Raw genomic sequence first — 22,382 nt, 5'->3', positions numbered from 1 at the left:
TGCAGTATCATATCTCGCATCTCATCTTCATCTATGTCCTCTTCCATTTCCATAATATTGCCTGTAAGTACATCGCCCTTGTATGAACCCTCTGTATACTCCTTTCACCTTTAGGCTTTTGCTTCTTTGCTTAGGATCGGTTTACCATGTGAGCTATTGTTATTCATACAGGTGGTTCTCTTTTTTCCAAATATCTCTTTTTCTGTAGGCATGTTCTGTCTTACCCCTAGTGATATATCCTCCTGCATCCTTACATTTGTATTCTAGCCATTCCTGCTTAGCCATTTTGCACTTTCTGTTGATCTCATTTTTGAGACGTTTATATTCCTTTTTGCATCTTCCGTTTACAGCATTTTTATATTTTCTCCTTTTATCAATTAAATTCAGCATCTCTTGTGTTACCCAAGGATTTCTGGTAGTCCTCGTCTTTTTACCTACTTGAGCCTCTGGTGCCTTCACTATTTCATCTCTCATGGCTACCCATTCTCCTTCTGCTGAATTCCTTTTCCCTGTTCTCATCAATCATTTGCTAATGCTCGCTCTGAAACCTCTAGTTCTTTCAGTTTATCCAGGTCCCATCTCCTTAAATTCCTGCCTGTTTACAGTTTCTTCAGTTTTAATCTGCGATTATAATCTATCTGAAACCTCCTTGTGTCTCCAGGTCTCTTCCACGTATACATCCTTCTTTCATGATTCTTAAACCAAGTGTTAGCGATGATTAAGTTACGCTCTGTGCAAAATTCTACCAGGTGGCTTTCTCTTTTATTCCTTACCCTCAGTCCATATGCACCTATTACTTTTCCTTCTCTTCCTTTTCTTACTATCGAATTCCAGTCCCCTATGATTCTTAAATTTTTGTCTCCCTTCATTATCTGAACGGTTTCTTTTATCTCATCATACATTTCTTCAATCTCTTCATCATCTGTGGAGCTAGTTGGCATATAAACTTGTACTACTGTGGTAGGCATGGGCTTCATGTCTATCTTGGCTGCAATAATGCATTCACTATGCTGATTGTATTAGCTTATCCACATTCCTATTGTTTTTATTCATCATTAAACCTACTTCTGCATTACACCCATTTGATTTTGTATTTATAACCCTGTATTTGCCTGACCAGAAGTCCTGTTCCTCCTGTCACCAAACTTCACTAATTCCCATTATATCTAACTTTAACCTATCCATATCCCTTTTCAAATTTTCTAGCCTACCTGCCCAATTAAGGGAGCTGACAGTCCACGCTCCGACACGTAGAACGCCAGTTTTGTTTCTCCTGATAACAACATTCTCCTGAGTAGTCCCTGCCCAGAATATTTTACCCAAGATGATGCCATCATCATTTAACCATACAGATAGCTGCATACCCCTGGGAAAAATCACGGCTGTAGTTTCCACCTTGCTTTCAGTTGATAGTATCCTGAAATATTGTGAATTTTGGGCACCAGTAGCCAGCAGTACATTTATGAATTATTTGGTTGTGCATACATTATTAATTTTTCTCAAAATAGTTACAAAAAGTGGGAGACAGTATTCTCAAATTCTCAGCATTGCATGTATTGTAAAGCTGTCCCCAAGTCAAAGGTTGGTTTGAACTTCACTGTGCTTAACCAGGCCTGGTCCACTGACCTTGGAACTGACTTGCCCAGCAATTTGCAGGGGACCTACAGTTTAATGTTGACTGCCAACTGCTGTAAAACGTGGCCTTTTCACATTAATAAATCATTGCTAGAAATGAAAGGACTAATGACAGAAAAGTATGTAGCACCAACTAATGAGTGAACTCCTAATATTTTGATTTGTAGTCTGATACTTGCCCATAGTGGCAAATTGCATGTTTTACTATTTCAAAATATTGAGTTCCTATGTTTTACCCATTGGTGTCAAGTTTTGTGGAAGATACAGAAAGTACATGGGCATCTCCTAAACTCACTAGCATACATGAAAAGTACTATGTTTGTCTAGCAGCTTACTGATTCTGTTGTGTTAATTTTGGCTAAGTCATGAGGTATTTGACAACATTCATATTGTAGCCTCATCACTGCGCAGGCTGTCAGACTGCAAATTTGAAGTTCTTGGAGTTTCGTATGTAGCTCTTCTCTAAAAACACTTTATGTATAGGAAAAATGACTTAATAGTGGTTTGAATTTAATGTTAAACTGCAGGTCTCCTTCTAATTTAGATTATAAAAAGGATGTCACGTTGGATACAAAGTCAAGTAGCAGTAAAGCGTGGTCTTTAAATAAACTATTGATTTCCATCCTTCTTTTACTTGTTATTAATCCACAACTGTCTTATGGTTACAGCTCTTCAGAAGCAGGTTTTGAAAGTGGAAATCAAAGTTCATTCTGGAGTATTTCAGCAGAGAGTCTTGTGCTGTTGCCACCACGTATAACTGAGGGATGCATACAAGTGTTCAGCAAATCTCGAGGTCCGCAAATATTTGAAACCCAGTTAAACAACAGATTCTTAGCCGTCACTCCTGCAGAAGGAGTTGTTCCTCCTAATGGAGAAGTGACGATTACTGTGTCATGTTCTGCATTACCTAAGAGCACCTGCAAAGAAATTGAGGCTGTATTAAAGGTAAATAATGTATTAAAGTTTCTAGGCAGAAATGAGTTGATACGACATTGTAATGTGAGTTCTATTAACTATGAAACAGTGGAAACTGTAGGTAGGAATATCAGCAATGTAGGAAAAAGAGATTGCTACTTCCTGTAAAGAAGACACGTTAGGTTGCAGACAGGCGCAATTAAGACAAGCTTTCAGCCACAGCTTCATCAGCAAAAGAGAAACACACACCATTCATATGCACAAGGTGTGCTTGCTTGTCTGTATGAATGGTGTGCTTCTCTTTTGCTGATGAAGGCTGTGGCCGAAAGCTTTGTATAAGTGTCTTTTAATTGTGCCTGTCTGCAGCTTAAAGTGTCTTCTTTATGGTAAGTAGCAATCTCTCTTTTCCTACATTGTTGATATTCTTTTAACTATGGTCATATGACAGATAGATCAAAATTTCAAGACATATTAGGTAATCTTAAAACTCTTGCAGTTTCTTCTGGATTTAATATTCCTTATTCACCGCTATCTGATATAACAAGATAGAAGGATGGGGTGAAATAATTTGTGAAGAAAAATTTTTCTAGTCCTTCCAGATGTGTTCTGGAAGCTAAGAGAAGGGCAGTGGTGGACATAAAGCTATGAAGGTGAATTGAGAGACGTGCTTAGGTAGCTCAGTTCGTACAGCACTTGCCCATAAAAAGCAAGTCTAGAAGTTTCAAATCGGCACACTCTTTGCTCCAGAGTGATAATTTCATTCTGGAAATACTTCTAGTTCGTCAGAACATACTGACAAGATTACTTGATTCCTTACTGCACAAGTTTTAATTTACATCAATTTTATTACAATGTTAAAGGGGCTATTTTATCATTTACTGGGTCCTCAAAATGATAGTGATTGCTGTCAATCAAGCTCACTTTTGCTAGTAATGGTAAAAACCATTCTCTGGAGATTTTGCAGCATTTACATTGTCTTCCATATGACAGTAAAAATACTAATTAATGTTTACATAGTGTATTTCCTTAAGTGTAGATATGAAACATACTTTTATGTGGATATAATTAAGAAAATGAATTGCAATTCACTCGAAATTTATTCTGATTGGTACATTCTCAGGATGTATTGAATAGATTTTACCGTAGAATCTGTCGGCATAAAACTTTGTAATCTGTCTTTGAAAGGACATACTCTGTCGTCCAATTAAAGCAAAGAATGGGCACAATTTTAGTTTGGAATCAATATTTCTTTTTCGCCCCATATCTCGACATGTGAAATTCTAAAACTAAGAGATGAATCGTAGTGTAGTGCAGCAAAGCATATATCGTGCTGTCATTTTAAACTGTGCATACACGGTCAGTTATGATTTTATTTTAAGTTCGTGTTTTATTCCTGAATGATAACTAGCGTGTGGCGTACACTAAAGAACGAAGAATTCAGGGTTTTAGAGTGAATTTGTTGTTGTTGTTGTTGTTGTGGTCTTCAGTCCTGAGACTGGTTTGATGCAGCTCTCCATGCTACTCTATCCTGTGCAAGCTTCTTCATCTCCCAGTACCTACTGCAGCCTACATCCTTCTGAATCTGCTTAGTGTATTCATCTCTTGGTCTCCCTCTACAATTTTTACCCTCCATGCTGCCCTCCAATACTAAATTGGTGATCCCTTGATGCCTCGGAACATGTCCTACCAGCCGATCCCTTCTTCTGGTCAAGTTGTGCCACAAACTTCTCTTCTCCCCAATCCTATTCAATACTTCATTAGTTATGTGATCTACCCATCTAATCTTCAACATTCTTCTGTAGCACCACATTTCGAAAGCCTCTATTCTCTTCTTGTCCAAACTGTTTATCGTCCATGTTTCACTTCCATACATGGCTACACTCCATACAAATACTTTCAGAAATGACTTCCTGACACTTAAATTTATACTCGATGTTAACAAATTTCTCTTCTTCAGAAACGATTTCCTTGCCATTGCCAGTCTATATTTTATATCCTCTCTACTTCGACCATCATCAGTTATTTTGCTCCCCAAATAGCAAAACTCCTTTACTACTTTAAGTGTCTCATTTCCTAATCTAATTCCCCCAGCATCACCCGACTTAATTCGACTACATCCCATTATCCCCGTTTTGCTTTTGTTGATGTTCATCTTATATCCTCCTTTCAAGACACCATCCATTCCATTCAACTGCTCTTCCAAGTCCTTTGCTATCTCTGACAGAATTACAATGTCATCAGCGAACCTCAAAGTTTTTATTTCTTCTCCATGGATTTTAATACCTACTCCAAATTTTTGTTTTGTTTCCTTCACTGCTTGCTCAATATACAGATCGAATAACATCGGGGAGAGGCTACAACCCTGTCTTACTCCCTTCCCAACCACTGCTTCCCTTTCATGTCCCTCGACTCTTATAACTGCCATCTGGTTTCAGTACAAATTGTAAATAGATAAGTCGTAAGGTCAGTATTGCCTCACGTGTTCCAGTGTTTCTACGGAATCCAAACTGATCTTCCCCGAGATTGGCTTCTACTAGTTTTTCCATTCGTCTGTAAAGAATTCGTGTTAGTATTTTGCAGCTGTGGCATATTAAACTGATTGTTCGGTAATTTTCACATCTGTCAACACCTGCTTTCTTTGGGATTGGAATTATTATATTCTTCTTGAAGTCTGAGGGTACTTCACCTGTTTCATACATCTTGCTCACCAGATGGTAGAGTTTTGACAGGACTAGCTCTCCCAAGGCCGTCAGTAGTTCCAATGGAATGTTGTCTACTCCGGGGGCCTTGTTCCGACTCAGGTCTTTCAGTGCTCTGTCAAACTCTTCACACAGTATCATATCTCCCATTTCATCTTCATCTACATCCTCTCCCATTTCCATAATATTGTCCTGAAGTACATCGCCCTTGTATAGACCCTCTATATACTCCTTCCACGTTTCTGCTTTCCCTTTTTTGCTGAGAAATGGGTTTCCATCTGAGCTCTTGATGTTCATGCAAGTGGTTCTCTTATCTCCAAAGGTCTCTTTAATTTTCCTGTAGGCAGTATCTATCTTACCCCTAGTGAGATAAGCCTCTACATCCTTACATTTGTCCTCTAGCCATCCCTGCTTAGCCATTTTGCACTTCTTGTTGATCTCATTTTTGAGACGTTTGTATTCCTTTTTGCCTGCTTCATTTACTGCATTTTTATATTTACTCCTTTCATCAATTAAATTCAATATTTCTTCTGTTACCCAAGGATTTCTTCTAGCCCTTGTCTTTTTACCTACTTGATCCTCTGCTGCCTTCACTACTTCATCCCTCAAATCTACCCATTCTTCTTCTACTGTATTTCTTTCCCCCATTCCTGTCAATTGTTCCCTTATGCTCTCCCTGAAATTCCCACCTTTTTGCAGTTTCTTCAGTTTTAATCTACAGGTCATAACCAATAGATTGTGGTCAGAGTCCACATCTGCCCCTGGAAATGTCTTACAATTTAAAACCTGGTTCCTAAATCTCTGTCTTACCATTATATAATCTATCTGATACCTTTTAGTGTCTCTAGGGTTCTTCCATGTATACAACCTTCTTTCATGATTCTTAAGCCAAGTGTTAGCTACGATTATGTTGTGCTCTGTGCAAAATTCTACCAGGCGGCTCCCTCTTTCATTTCTTAGCCCCAATCCATATTCACCTACTACGTTTCCTTCTCTCCCTTTTCCTACACTCGAATTCCAGTCACCCATGACTATTAAATTTTCGTTTCCCTTCACTATCTGAATAATTTCTTTTATTTCATCGTACATTTCATCAATTTCTTCGTCATCTGCAGAGCTAGTTGGCATATAAACTTGTACTACTGTAGTAGGTGTGGGCTTTGTGTCTATCTTGGCCACAACAATGCGTTCGCTGTGCTGTTTGTAGTAGCTTACCCGCATTCCTATTTTCCTATTCATTGTTAAACCTACTCCTGCATTACCCGTATTTGATTTTGTGTTTATAACCCTGTAGTCACCTGACCAGAAATCTTGTTCCTCCTGCCACCGACCGTCACTAATTCCTACTATATCTAACTTTAACCTATCCATTTACCCTTTTTAAATTTTCTAACCTACCTGCTTGATTAAGGTATCTGACATTCCACGCTCCGATCCGTAGAACGCCAGTTTTCTTTCTCTTGATAACGACATCCTCTTGAGTAGTCCCCACCCGGAGATCCGAATGGCGGACTATTTAACCTCCGGAATATTTTACCCAAGAGGACGCCATCATCATTTAATCATACAGTAAAGCTGCATGCCCTCGGGAAAAATTACGGCTGTAGTTTCCCCTTGCTTTCAGCCGTTCACAGTACCAGCACAGCAAGGCCGTTTTGGTTATTGTTACAAGGCCAGATCAGTCAATCATCCAGACTGTTGCCCCTGCAACTACTGAAAAGGCTGCTGCCCCTCTTCAGGAACCACACGTTTGTCTGTCATCTCAACAGATACCCCACCGTTGTGGTTGTACCTACGGTACGGCCATCTGTATCGCTGAGGCACGCAAGCCTCCCCACCTACGGCAAGGTCCATGGTTCATGGGGGGGGGGAGTGCATTTATTATTTCCAAATTCATCAGAGACTGAGATGTGCATTGCTTGAAACACTGGGTTTGTATTAGGGAGAAGAAGTGTTCAGATCTCTATCAGACTATACAGATATAGGTTTTCCCATGTTTCCCAACATCATGTCAGGCAAACACTGGGATAGCTACTTTAACAAGGCCGTGACTGATTTCAATATATATTCTTGTAAAACCCAAGCTTGTGCTCAGTCTGGAGACTTTTAAATATTCTTTCACTAAACTTAAAAGACTTTGGAAGTGACTGCATTTGTGTTCCATGTTTTAATTATTGATAACCTGTGACTTGTTGAAGTACATACATTTCTTTTATTACTTTATTGTATTACTTTAATGTGTTTCGGTTTTTCAGATCTATCTGGAAAATGATGTGAAGCATGTACGTATTGTCATTAAACAGGGAATGTGAGAAGTATTGACAGTAAACTGAAGACAAGTGGTGTTCATAGAATGTTTTGTTAAGAACAAATGTAAATATTCTTTAGTACCAAAAGATATAAATGTACTTTATGGAAGATGCTTTATATTTGTATGTATGACGGCCATTTAACTTGTATGGAAATTAACAGTGTCGTGTTTTATAACTGTAATTGTTTGATTAAACAAACATTTTTAAAGTTTGTAATTCATTTATTTGCTGGTAGAGCAGAAAAAAAGGCTCATTAACATTCTTATTTATGTTTTTACAGTCAATCGTACATATCCTAGTATAGCGTTCTTGGAAAGTTTAGAGTGATAGACAACACCAGAAAGAAAGTAACATTGTGGAGGAGGAGTGTTTATAGCAATAAAAAATACGATAATACCTAGTGAGATTGCCACAGATTCAGAATGTCAAGTAATTTCGATGAAGATAAGTGGTAAATGTGGAAGAAACATGACATTGGGTGCTTTTATAGATCTCTTGCCTTAGCAGCAGCAGCAGCAGCAGCAGCAGGAGGAGTGGTGGAACATTCATTTAAGGGGGAACTTGGACAATATTTAATGCAAATTTCGCAGTCATATTGTAGTTTTAGTGGAGATTTTAATGTACCAGCTACAAACTGGGAAGCTCTAGTGATTAGAACAGTTAATAGGGACAGTAAACCATGTGAAATTGTTCTAAGTGCCTTATCCAAAAATTAACTTGAGTAGTTAATCAGAGAACTCACTCATGAAGGCATCCTTTTAGACCTGATGGTGACAGACTGGGACTTTTTGACTCAGTTCATGTAGAACAGGGAATTTATAATCATAAGGTCATTACAGAATCACTGAATTCATCTATAAATAAGAATTAAAGAAAGGTAGGAAAAGCTTTCTGTTTAGCAAGTACGACAAGAAACAGGTTTCAGATTACCTGAAAAGTCAACATCAAAATTTCATCCCAGCACTGACAATACTGAGCATTAGTGAACAAAGTTCAGGAGCATTGTACAATACGCTTTAGACAGGTATGTGCTGAGCAAAATTGTGAGGCATGGAAAAGACCCACTCTGGTGTGAAAACTGTGTTAGAAAGCTGATACAAAAGCTTCCTTGAAAATTTAAACATAATCAAGGCCTCACAAACAGACAAAAACTGGATGAAACCAAAGTTAATGTAAGGAGAACCATATGTGAAGCAGTCAATGAGTTAAAAAGTAAAATTTTATCTACCAACTCAACAGAAAATGCTAAGTTTTCGTCTGTATTAATTCAGTAAACAGATTGAAGCCTTCTGTCCAGGTCTCCTGTGAACATAATGACACTGAAATGGAGGATGATGCAGAAAAGGCCAAAATAAACGTCTTTTTCCAAAACTGTTTCACAGAGGAAGGCCGCACTGTAGCTCCTCCTTTAAATCATTCATGAATGACAAAATGGCAGATGACAAACTGCCTATTTTCTTCTGTCTTGAGTTCTCCGGCAGATGTTCGTCTGATGATTTTACTGACGTTTCGCCACCACAAGTGGCTGGCATTGTCAAAGCTTCACCCTCCATTGCCAGTTCACCACTGGCCATGAAAGCCTTAACAATTTTGTAAAATGGCAGATATCAAAATACATGACCAAGAGATAGAAAAGCAGCTGAAATCAATCAACAGAGGGAAGGCCACTGGACATAGCAGGATACGAATTTAATTCTACACAGAGTATGCAAAAGAACTACCGTATTTACTCGAATCTAAGCCGCACCTGAAAAATGACTCGAAATAAAGGAAAAAAAAAAATTCCCGAATCTAAGCCGCACCTGAAATTTGAGACTCGAAATTCAAGGGGAGAGAAAAGTTTTAGGCCGCACCTCCAAATCGAAACAAAGTTGGTCCATTGTAATATGAGACACAATTTAGGTCGAATGAATGACGATACAGCTACAGTAGTTTGGTTCGAGTCGTAAGCTTAGCAGTTAAGCTTTACCATGTAGCCATTGCTATGCGTCAGGCGCTCCGTCCATATTTGTACGGGTACCCTTCCTTTTTCACGTGCTTCGTCTGGTTTGAATCGATTGCTTATTTTGCTTTGATCTGATAAGTGCCGTTTTCTTTGTTATAGGTGTTTGCGTCACTCTTAAGCTGAAAATGCATTACTGTACTGTGTCGTGCATTGTTTGTCGCATTCTGATAGTGCGTGTTTACGGCCTGTCGCGGCTCGCGGCATGGTTTGCTTTTGTGCGCGCTACCACCGCGTACAATTAAAAAGAGAGAGAGAGAGAGAGAGAGAGAGAGAGAGAGAGAGAGAGAGAGAGAGAGAGAGGAATCATCTCATTAGCCAAACAATGGCAAGAGACTGCTATTTGTTGTTACTTACACTGCTGCTTTCTTTGATAACGATCAACAAGAATTAAATAGTAGACTGCGTATGATAGAACATGTTCTGAACGAGAGTTAGGCGAAAATTTTTCTCCATTTGAAAATCTTTGCGGCCGCTTCTTTATTACATCAAATTCTGCACAGAAATTAGAGTCATCTTAGATTTAAAAATCTAGTCACTTGCCGTGCTTCATTTATGACTGTATCACTATTAGGCATAAGAATAATACGAATATAAACATGACACGATACGTATATCCTTCAGCGTTTGCTGTTGTCTCACTTTACTTTCGTAGTTTATTAGGCAGACAGAATTTAAATGAGATAGCAGCAAACACGAAAGAATACATGGCAAAATGTTTATATTCGTATTATTTTTATGGTGAAGAGAATACTGTATGTGATTCAAATTTCATCAGGTTCCTATTAGCAACCATCTCTTCTCACAGATAGGAAAAAATTCAGAACGTAGATTTGGCCATATTGACAAACATCCCTAACAATCTTGCCAGTCAGAGTTTCGTAGTACACTGAAATTGTGCTACATTCGAAGATGAACAATACGGAATTTTTATTTACTTCGTTGGATAATGTATGAAAATGCAGTGGTCGAAACTCGTGGCGGAGAAAAAAAGCTCGTCTTCCACTTTTTAAAAAAAAAAATTATTTACTGACGCAGAGGTATTGGCGCCAGTATTTATCTTTGTGCCTACAAAGCATGCCTGCGTAGCGCTACATATATTCGACGGCAGAAGTTAGTTGTGGCGGCACGTACCAACATTTTTCATAACTTCCGCTTGCTTTGCACTCGATTCTAAGCCGCAGGCGGTTTTTTGGATTACGAAAACCGGAAAAAAAGTGCGGCTTAGATTCGAGTAAATACGGTAGCTCCTCTTGTAGTCTAGTGTCAGTCAGTTGTAGAATTTTGGGATGTGCATTATGTTCGCGCATTATGACATTTCTGGAGACCAAAAATCTGCACTGTAGAAATCAATATGGGTTCAAAATACAACGTTCATGTGAAACCTGGTTTGCTCTGTTCGTACATGAGACCAAGAAAGCAGTAGATACTATTGGACATCATGTTCCTTGACTTCTGAAGGTGTTCAGTTCAGCCCCACACTGCTGGCTAGTGAAGATATGAGACTGCTGAATATCGGATCATCTCTGTAATTGAATTGAAGAGCTTCTAGGAAATGGAACATAGCATGTCATTCTCAATGGAAGGGGTCTTCCAATGTAAATCCTTTTGTGCGTGTGTTCCCCTACTGCTGCTTGGTGAGAAGATTTTTTTTTATCTATCCATTTATGAATTTTTATATTTAAATGATGTAGGAATCCAAAATGAATGAAGAAATTGGGAAAATAATCCACAGCAAGATTCGAACCTATGATGCACAAAATATGTCACTATTCTGCAACACTGCCAATTAAGCCATGCACCTCATTTACAAAAATTGCCTTAACTCTACCTATTAAAAATCACTGGAAAACTTGAAAGCCAGATTTTTCTGTAAACTTGTGAAAAACATTACAAATAACCTTTTCGCACTATTTTAATGGTATTCCACGCACAAGCTTCAATATGGAACAGGAATCAGTGTCAGCCATTTTCGCAGAATATATTTGTGGAGATAGATCGTAGACCCAAGTCCAGGTCGAGAAGTCAGCACACGAGAACAAATATGCTGTAAGAACTTCAAGAATGTTTTATTCTTAGGTAGTTAGTAGTTTCTCTTTGATTGTTACTTCTTGTAAATGAAATAATAAAAGTTTTCTGATTAGTTGCCATTATCCACAACTTTCAGGTTTGCATAAAGTGCAGTGGTGACATCTGTGGTTTGGAAAATATTTCTTCTGCATAGTATATCAGAGCCTGCCACTGAGGGAATGGAAAAGCAACAATATATTCCACTCAAGCAAGAGGATCAACAGCAATCTGGAAGCGATTACCTGGCTAGGCCAATGACTTCATCCCAAATGAATAGTGTAGCTACATCTACTTCAATACATGTACCAACCTTTTGGACAACACTCCCAGGAGAGTGGTTCATTCAAGTATAATGCATTTTTCGGCAGTACAACATTTGCAGCAACAGAGACAAGCCAAACCGTATCTTCACAAACATGGACCAAGAGTGAGTTAAAGTGATGCAAGACTTACACAACAAATCATTGAGCTTTCCCATCAAAATCTTAAAGAGAAAGCATTAAAGCATTTACCACTACCTAAGAAGCAGATACAGTATCTGTAGGAATAAGTTATTGGAAATTGAAGCTTGTCAGAAATGTTAAGACATCTATGCAACCTGGCAGGACAGAATCTGTTTTCTGAAGAAGCATTATGGACGATCTGGTTCAATCATCTTTCATCAGTGATCAGTAATGTCTCTGCAGCAAGTGGTAACCATCACTATCGACTTTGGCAGGTGAGGCTGACACCATATAGCACTTGTCCCCTACTACACTTACTTAAAATAAGTGCGGAACAGCAAGCTCAACACCAGACCCTTTAGTTCATGACAAGAGTACAGAGAGCAACACACTGGCTCTGGAGATCGATGCCACGTATGTGGACGCAGACCTGGAGGAGGGAAAGCTTTACTCAGCTGTAAAGTACCTACAATGCTGTGACAATGTTGTTGAAGAGGAGATTCCCATCCACCGTTGCAAGGATGTTAAACAGTCTTCGTGATAGGATAGCCACAAGTCAAGGTTCAACAGAAGTCATTCTACCGCATGGTGCTGCTACCTTAAAAAATTTGAAGATTGAGCTAGTAAGTATGTGCAACCATGCAGTTACCCTAATGCTAGACACAACCAATGAGACGCATTATTAGTTGCAAACAACATTACAACCACTCCACAACCACTAAGTAGAGGCAAGTGTATCACAAATATGCTTCTTCATGGGGTATGTCTTCACCAGTGTCACACATACCACTGAAGCATATTTTTGCAAAGAACATAGTGAAATGCATTGAGTACTTAATAGACTGTTGTTCAGACATTAGCATCTAGCCTCTGCATTGTACAGAGGAAACATCTCATCAGCAGAGTTGCACACTGAAAGAAGCAAACTGTACAGTCATTCCAACTTTCAGTACACCAGACACGGCAGTGAACCTCAGCCCACAAATACACGGCAAATGGACCTTCAAAGTAGCAGCAGTTTCTCACCCCATCTCAGGATTGGACTTTTTTAAACCATTTTGGACTTCTGGTTGACATTTTCTCCCCACAAACTCACTCAGGCTTAGATCCTGTGGTCAGCTACAAACCATGAACTACTTTCAAGACACAAGCAGTGAAATACTTGCACATTGACCCAGAAGCAAGAACATCCACAATTTACATTGATCACTGACCTCTTGTCACTGCTTTCCAAGAAATCAACCAGTAAAGCCTGTCATGATGCATCAGACACTTTTAGTATATAAGGAAATTTAGTATTGACATAAGTGGCTCCAGTGATATTGTCGCAGATTGTCTTTCACGGACATGCGGCGCAATTAGTGGAGTATCATAGACAGACCTTGCTGTCTTTCAGAACAATTACCCTGAACTACAAAGCTTAGCATACAAGAGCTCCAGATACAAGTTGCAGGCCAGTTTATGGTGTGACATAGTGCATAACTGACCACGTCAATACATTCCTTTGTAACATAGTGAACTGATGTTCAGTGTTCTTCATTGTCTTTCTCACCCTGCCATTCGTGATTCTGCAGGTGCAGTGACTCAGTACTTTATATGGCTAGGAGCTCACAAGCAGTGCTGCCACAGCTAACAAGAGCTTGTTTACATTGCCAACAAAGCAAGATTGGGTGGCACACTTTAGCACCTATGGGTGATATAGTCACACCCATCACACGATTTACACATGTGCATCACACGATTTACACATGTGCTCATGGACGTTGTTGGACCACTACCATTTTCCAATGAGTACAGATACTTAATGACAATGATAGACCCTTCTACCCATTGGCTGGAAGCTACATCAGTTATCGACATTTCAGTGGAAAGCATGGAAAAGGAGTCTATTTGCACATGGATCGCCAGGTTTGGAGTCCCAGCCACTGTGAACATCGAATGCAGTCAACATTTTTGTTGCTCACTGATTACAGAACTCAAAAAATTATGTGGAATCTTGTACCTAAAAATTCTGAGCTATGGAATGGTGAAGTGCCTTCACAAAAACCTGAAAGTGGTGACTGTGTGCCCTGAAGACACCTGGAGTGACACATTACCAGTGGCCTTACTTGGATTAAGATATCTAATGTATAAGTAGGACCTACTTCCAAGAGTGTAACATCAGTGTATGTGAGCTACAGCTGCTGGCCAGTCATCACATGTGTGTTTGTTTACATCAGCTCTATTCTTATGATGTAGATCTTACACAAAATACACTGAAGAACCACATGCCTAATATTGTGTAGGGGCCCTGCGAGCAGGCAGAAGTGCTGCAACACAATGTGGCATGGACTTGGCTAATGTCTAAAGTAGGGGTTGGAGATCTCTTCTGAACAGCATGTTGCAAGACATCCCAGATACGCTAAATAATGTTCATGTCTGGGGAGTTTGGTGGCCAGCAGAAGTGTTTTAACTCGGAAGTGTGTTCCTGGAACCACTCTGCAGCAATTCTGGATGTGTGAGGTGTTGCATTGTCCTGATGGAATTGCCCAAGTCTGTCGGAATGCACAACAGGCATGAATGGATGCAGGTAATGAGACAGGGTGCATGCGTATGTGTCAGTCATGTCTGGATGTATCAGGGGTCCCATGTCACTCCAACTGCCCATGTCTAACACCATTACAGAGCTTCCATCAGTTTGAACAGTCCCCTGCTGATATGCACAGTCCATGGATTCATGAGGTTGCCTCCATACCCGTACATGCCCATCCACTCGATGCAATTTGTAATGAGTCTCATCTGACCAGGCAACATGTTTCCAGTCATCAACAGTCCAATATTGATGATGTTTCGTTGATTAGTTCACATGCTTACACTTGTTGATGGCCCACCATGGAAATATGCAGCAATTTGTGGAAGGGTTGCATATCTGTCATGTTGAACAATTCTCTTCGGTTGTTGTTGGTCCTATTCTTGCAGGATCTTTTTCCGCCCCAGTGATGTTGGAGATTTGATGTTTTACCAGATTCTTGATATTTATGGTACACTCGTGAAATGGTCGTACCGGAAAATTCTCACTTCATCACTACCTTGGAGATGCTGTGTCCCATTACTCATGCGCCAACTATAATATCATATTCAAACTCACTTAAATCTTGATAACCTGCCAATGTAGCAGTAACTGATCTAACAATTGCGCCAGATGGTTGTCTCATGTAGGCATTGCCGTGTGCTGCATCGTATCCTGCCTATTTACATATCTCTGTATTTGAATATGCACGCCTATACCAGTTCCTTTGTCACTTTAGTGTATTTCCACTAGTCAAAGAATGAGTGAGTAATAAGACACATACGGTATATAGCAAGTATGAAACGACTAATTTCAGGCACAAAGGAACTACAGACATGGGCTGCAAGTTGGCCAGAATGGGATTCGAATCTGGGTCTCCTGCTTACCAGGCAGATGTGCTGACCATTGCAGCATCTGGACACAGTGGTCATCCCAACTGCACATACTACCCCAGCATGCTTTCTGTCAGTCCCGAATTCTCAAACTATCCACACACTACAAATGTAGTGCCTCTTGCCCATTATCCTCATCACTCGCTGCATTTCGCTGACTCCTGTAAGATTTTGAGCCTGATGTGCATCTGCACTGAAGGGGGTCATTGGCTGACCTTGCCTGAATTATATGTAACTTACCAAACGAAAGCGTTGGTATGTTGATAGAGACACTAACAAAAACACACACACACACAAGCTTTCGCAACCTACGGTTGCTTCATCAGGAAAGAGGGAAGGAGAGGGAAAGACGAAAGGGTGTGGGTTTTAAGGGAGAGGGTAAGGAGTCATTCCAATCCCAGGAGCAGAAAGACTTACCGTAAGGGGAAAAAGGGACAGGTATACACATGCACACACATCCATCCACACATACACAGACACAAGCAGACATTTGTAAAGGCAAAGAGTTTGGGCAGAGATGTCAGCCGAGGCGGAAGTACGGAGGCAAAGATGTTGTTGAATGACAGGTGAGGTATGAGCGGCGGCATCTTGAAGCGAAGGATGAGGCCTGGTGGGTAACAGGAAGAGAGGATATATTGAAGGGCAAGTTCCCATCTCTGGAGTTTTGACACATTAGTGTTAGTGGGAAGTATCCAGATAACCCGGACGGTGTAACACTGTGCCAAGATGTGCTCGCCGTGCACCACGGCATGTTTAGCCACAGGGTGATCCTCATTACTGTCTGCCTCTGTCCGTTCATGCGAATGGACAGTTTGTTGCTGGTCAGTCCCACATAGAAAGCTTCACAGTGTAGGCAGGTCAGCTGGTAAATCACGTGGGTGCTTTCACATGTGGCTCTGCCTTTGATCGTGTACACCTTCCGAGTTACAGGACTGGAGTAGGTGGTGGTGGGAGTGTGCATGGGATAGGTTTTACACCGGGGGGCGGTTACACGGGTAGGAGCCAGAGGGTAGGGAAGGTGGTTTAGGGATTTCATAGGGATGGACCAAGAGGTTACGAAGGTTAGGTGGACAGCGGAAAGACACTCTTGGTGGAGTGGGGAGGATTTCATGAAGGATGGCTCTCATTTCAGGGCAGGATTTGAGGAAGTCATATCCCTGCTGGAGAGCCACATTCAGAGTCTGATCCAGTCCCGGAAAGTATCCTGTCACAAGTGGGGCACTTTTGGGGTTCTTCTGTGGAGGAGGAGGTGTCTGTTCTTTCAGACATGTCCAAAAGGACAGACAACACATTGTACACGTGATTACCAGGAACAACATACTTAAATTCTGACTGGTGGTGTGGGAGGGCTGCGCTTGAAGGCCTATTTTACTAAAAAAAAATATCCTTTTCTGAAGGACTAACAATTTGCATAAGGAGAGTGACAGATTATTGAAAATCTCACGTTATGCACATGCACCCTGTACAAGAAACATTAATGGTTCCAGCACTGATCCATGAGATCCCCCCACCCATCCCACTTAACCTTGCCAAAATCAAAATCCACATCATAGCCTTTCTCATTATTGTGGAGAATTACCTTTGGCTCTCTGTTCTTAAAGTATGAGAGGAACTAAATGTGAGCTACTTCTCTCATTCCATAATGGTTCAACTTCTGCAATGATGATTTGTGATGAATACAAACACCTTAGTTAAATCAAAGAAGTCACCTACTGTTCACAGTCTTTTGTTGACTCTGTATCCAGGAGAGTCTTTTATCTTCAGAGATTTAATTGTTGACTCAGTCTCCTCCTTGTCAGTACCACAGAGATGTAGTTCAGAGAGCAGTCTTGCAAACCCATTTTCTAAAAGAGTTATATGATTTGTTGTGGAAACTAAGTCGTAACTTAATTCACCTGCTATATTCAGAAAGTGATTCTTAAATACTTGACATAAAAGGTGTTCAGAAATTCCCATTGCAAACTTCTAGGATTTGTAGAGGGAAGTGAGTACATAACATTCTGAGAAGTACTGTTTCTATTCTACGATGGTTTCAGTTCAGATGTGTAACACATCTGCATTTGATGAGGGAAAGAGAAAAGTCTCAGAGTGGCTTGTCCTGTTATTCAGTTGGGTGTGTGTATTGTGTAGTGAACCGGGGAAACGACGGAGAGGCTTTGTCCCCCCGTAGCCCTCAGTGGGTCACAACCTCACAACAGGTCACAGCAGTCCACCCGCTCCACACTGAACCCAGGGTTATTGTGTGGTACGGCCTCCAGTGGACCCCAACGGGAACGTCTCATACCAGATGAGTGTAACCCCAAATGTTTGCGCGGTAGAATAATTATGGTGTATGTGTACGTGGAGGCAGTATTTGCATAGCAATTGCTGACATAATGTAACTGTGGTGGAATAAGGGGAACCAGCCCAAATTCACCAAGGCAGATGGAAACACCTTACAGACCATCCACTAGCTGGCCAGCACAGTGGACCTCAACACTAATCCGCCCAGCGGATTAGTGCTGAGAACCAGCACGCCTTCCTGGTCGGGAAGCAGCACGTTAGACCGTGCGGCTAGCTGGGTGGGCTTGCAGTTGCATAATCAGGATAATATGTCCTACATCAGACAGTCACCTGATGTCATATAATGTCTGTCTCGCTACGTGACCTATTCAATCCCTGTGTGTCTCAGATACAGTGAGTGTGGTTTGGTACACATTTTCGGAATACACAGACATGCTCTTGTGTATGGCGAAGCTTGAGGTGACAGGAGACCTGCTAGTCAGCTGTATAACAAATATTTCCCCATAATGTAGCACACCGTAGCACAAACATTTTGCCCAAGTTACACAGTGGCTCTGAGAAACACCTTCACTGTGAGGAGACAAGACTGAGGTGCTTCACAGCAATGCTGCATGCCCAAATTTGAAGATGATGTACTGCATTGCTTTGAAGAGAAAGTGTCAATGAGTACTTGACAATTGCACATGTATTTGGTGTTGGTCACGGTATTGTCTGGGATATTCGGTGAGAGCAACAATTATGTTTATACCTCTTACACAAGGGTACACACAGTGGGTCCAGACGATCTTCCACAACACGTTGCCTACTGCATGTGGTTCCTACACAGCTGCATTTACACACACCTGTTTCCACATTGAGTTCTGTTCACAAATGAATGTAAGTTCACTAGGAACTGTGCTCTGAATTTGCAAAACAGCCATGTTTTGACAGACAAAATCCCCTTGTGCCAGGCAGGTTCAGAATTTCAGCACTGATTGATATTAATGTGTGGGCACGTATCCTGCATGGTCATGTGATTGGGCCATACCTCCTTCCACTTAAGCTAAGTGGTCTGTATACTTAATCTTCCTACAAAATGTATTGGAACCATTCTTCAAAGCTGTGCCTATGAATGTCTGTCAGGAAATGAGGTTTCAGCATGATGGTGCACCACTCACTTCTCATGTGCATTCCAGAGACATCTCAACAGATGATATGGTGAAAGATGAATAGGCCGAGGTGGTACAACCATGTGGCTACTGTAACCATCGTATTTTAACTTATTTAGTCTACTTCTTGTGGGGTTATATGCAAAGTTTAATTTACAAGACTCGTGAGAGACAGAAGAAGATCTGGTATGAGTTCTGGCCGCTGCACTAGAAACTGAAGAGACACCAGGTGGGATGGAGAATATGTATCAGAATATGCTTTATAGGTACAATGTCTGTAAAAATGTTGGTGGTTGCCACATTGAGGTGCTGTTGTACTGCACCAGTACTGTTCTGTACATACGGTGTGCTGGCTTCTATTTCGTCTTGGGATAATGTAAACATGTAATGTTAAAGTGTAAATACAAACAAAGGTGCTTAAGTGATAAATGGATGTACTGTACTGCATTACTCCTAACTCAATTCCTCAAGCAGAAGCGGACGAGTTACAGATCTGAATTGAAGCCTGGGTTCCTATTCAAAGTATTATGTAATCAATCCCCTCCAAAAGTCCTAGAAGTCTGTAACAGAAATTTCTGAACGCCCTGTACATAAGGAATGCAAACATTTTATTACATATTGACTTCATAACCTTGACCTTGTGCTGTCAGCCAGACAACTGACTGGTTTTAATTTTATTCTGAGAGTTAGCTATTCTATTTGAAAATATCATGCTTATTTCCTTCCTAATAACATTGTAAGCACCTTACAATTTTGTTTGTAATTGGCCACTGCAGCTTGATAATGTCTATTTGTAACATTTTCTAAAATTCCATTTTGTTCTACATGATATCCTTCTCCCACTAGTCAGTCCCCTACATGCCAGTAGGTGCTAGTACCCTGTTTTAAGCATTCTAATGGGAAGCAACTTTCAAAAGACCCTGAGAAATATGTTGACGAAAGCATTACATTTTCATGTCAAAATCACAGTTGAGTCCAAATCTGAAGGTAGGGTCATCAGCAAATTATGACACTTATAACTGATAGCATGTTTATTACTGGCACCAATGGACAGCCAGAACAGAATTGGACTCCTTGGCAAAGAATACAGCTATTTATACAAACATCAAATTTTTGTTGATATTTATAGACACACTGAATATTCCAGAATATACAAACATAAGATATTTAACAACATTCCAGAAACAATAAATACTAAATAACAAAAAATTGTTAGTGGTTGGGTTTGAACTGGTAACCTGCAGCATGCCAATCAGTGATGCTAATCTCTTCACCAGATTGCATGCACTGTACCTTGTGGTATTGCACCCTCTCCTGAAGAATCAGTGACCCACTGTTCAGTGGGGCAGAGTACTGGATCTAGATCTTGTCAATTGTCCTCTGCATGATGGCACTGGCAGACCCTGATGTTCTGATCATATTATCACAGTCTCTTCACTAGTATGACCGCTAAAGCTTCACAATTGTTGAGTAGATCTTCAGGTTCCTTGAACCTTGCATTGTTGATGTGCACCTCTGGACGTAGTGAGGACAGGGCTGACAACTCTGCACATTTGCCTTCTTGATGAAGGGTCATAACACTCAACTGCATATTTTTTATTCTTATTTATTTATTCTTGTATCAGAAATGCACATGTTACATAAAGGTATAACTGTACTACTTTTACCCAAACTTGGCCAATTCCAATGCACTTTCTGTTATTTGACGTCGTGACAAAACTCTACCATCTGGTGAGCAAGGTGTGTGAGACAGGCGAAATACCCTCAGACTTCAAGAAGAATATAATAATTCCTATCCCAAAGAAAGCAGGTGTTGACAGATGTGAAAATTACTGAACTATCAGTTTAATAAGTCACGGCTGCAAGATACTAACGCGAATTCTTTACAGATGAATGGGAAAACTAGTAGAAGCCGACCTCGGGGAAGGTCAGTTTGGATTCCGTAGAAATATCGGAACACGTGAGGCAATACTGACCCTACAACTTATCTTAGAAGCTAGATTAAGGAAAGCCAAACCTACGTTTCTAGCATTTGTAGACTTAGAGAAAACTTTTGACAATGTTGACTGGAACACTCTCTTTCAAATTCTGAAGGTGGCAGGGGGAAAATACAGGCAGCGAAGGGCTATTTACAATTTGTACAGAAACCAGATGGCAGTTATAAGAGTCGAGGGGCATGAAAGGGGAGCAGTTGTTGGGAAGGGAGTGAGACAGGGTTGTAGCCTCTCCCCAATGTTATTCAATCTGTATATTGAGCAAGCAGTAAAGGAAACAAAAGAAACATTCGGAGTAGGTATTAAAATCCATGGGGAAGAAATAAAAACTTTGGGGTTTGCTGATGACATTGTAATTCCGTCAGAAACAGCAAAGGACTTAGAAGAGCAGTTGAACGGAATGGATAGTGTCTTGAAATGAGGATATAAGATGAACATCAACAAAAGCAAAACGAGGATAATGGAATATAGTCAAATTAAGTCGGGTGATGCTGAGGGAATTAGATTAGGAGATGAGATGCTTAAAGTAGTAAAGGAGTTTTGCTATTTGGGGAGCAAAATAACTGATGATGGTCGAAGTAGAGAGGATATAAAATATAGACTGGCAATGGCAAGGAAAGCGTTTCTGAAGAAGAGAAATTTGTTAACATCGAGTATAGATTTAAGTGTCAGGAAGTCGTTTCTGAAAGTATTTGTATGGAGTGTGATCATGTATGGAAGTGAAACGTGGACGGTAAATAGTTTGGACAAGAAGAGAATAGAAGCTTTCGAAATGTGGTGCTACAGAAGAATGTTGAAGATAGATGGGTAGATCATATAACTAATGAGGAGGTATTGAATAGGATTGGGGAGAAGAGAAGTTTGTGGCACAACTTGACTAGAAGAAGGGATCGGTTGGTAGGACATGTTCTGAGGCATCAAGGGATCACCAATTTGGTATTGGAGGGCAGCGTGGAGGGTAAAAATTGTAGAGGGAGACAAAGAGATGAATACACTAAACAGATACAGAAGGATGTAGGTTGCAGTAGGTACTGGGAGATGAAGAAGCTTGCACAGGATAGAGTATTATGGAGAGCTGCATCAAAGCAGTCTCAGGACTGAGGACCACAACAACAACTGTGTAGCCCCAGCTTGCCAGATGAACCTTTGATCTGCCATCTCCAGTTCTCAGTCTATTCAGGGTCTTCCAAGCCAGGAAGTTTCAGAAATAATTTTCCAGCCAGAAGGACGGTAGGCCAGAGATGTCCATAGTTGCAACTTAGCTTTTTCAGCAGTAGTCCCAAGTGCCATCGATTTTTTTAAAACAAATCCCCCCTTTACTTCAGTTGTTACAGTGCATTTCATGCCCATACCAAGGACGAGTTCTCACCTGTCTTTCTTTTCTCATTCGCAGCTATTTCTCTCTGAACAGGTGGTGGTACTATTATGGTACTATGTGGC

At 40.5% G+C, this 22,382-nt stretch overlaps 1 protein-coding gene across 1 annotated transcript in view; it reads left to right on the top strand.

Annotated features, from left to right (window-relative positions):
* LOC126162188 (uncharacterized) overlaps positions 1-7,723 on the top strand; it is a 319,012-nt gene extending 311,289 nt beyond the window's left edge. Inside the window, exons 22-23 of the mRNA XM_049918515.1 lie at positions 2,304-2,580; positions 7,505-7,723. Of these exons, the coding sequence (XP_049774472.1) occupies positions 2,304-2,580; positions 7,505-7,561 (334 nt within the window). The 3' untranslated portion in view covers positions 7,562-7,723. The remainder of the gene's footprint in view (positions 1-2,303; positions 2,581-7,504) is intronic.
* The last annotated feature ends 14,659 nt before the right edge of the window (positions 7,724-22,382 follow it).

This window comes from Schistocerca cancellata, chromosome 2 (assembly GCF_023864275.1).
Source record: "Schistocerca cancellata isolate TAMUIC-IGC-003103 chromosome 2, iqSchCanc2.1, whole genome shotgun sequence".
Taxonomy (NCBI): Eukaryota; Metazoa; Arthropoda; class Insecta; order Orthoptera; family Acrididae; genus Schistocerca; species Schistocerca cancellata.
Note: the sequence above shows the minus strand (reverse complement) of the source record. Positions and strands in the feature narration are given on the sequence as shown.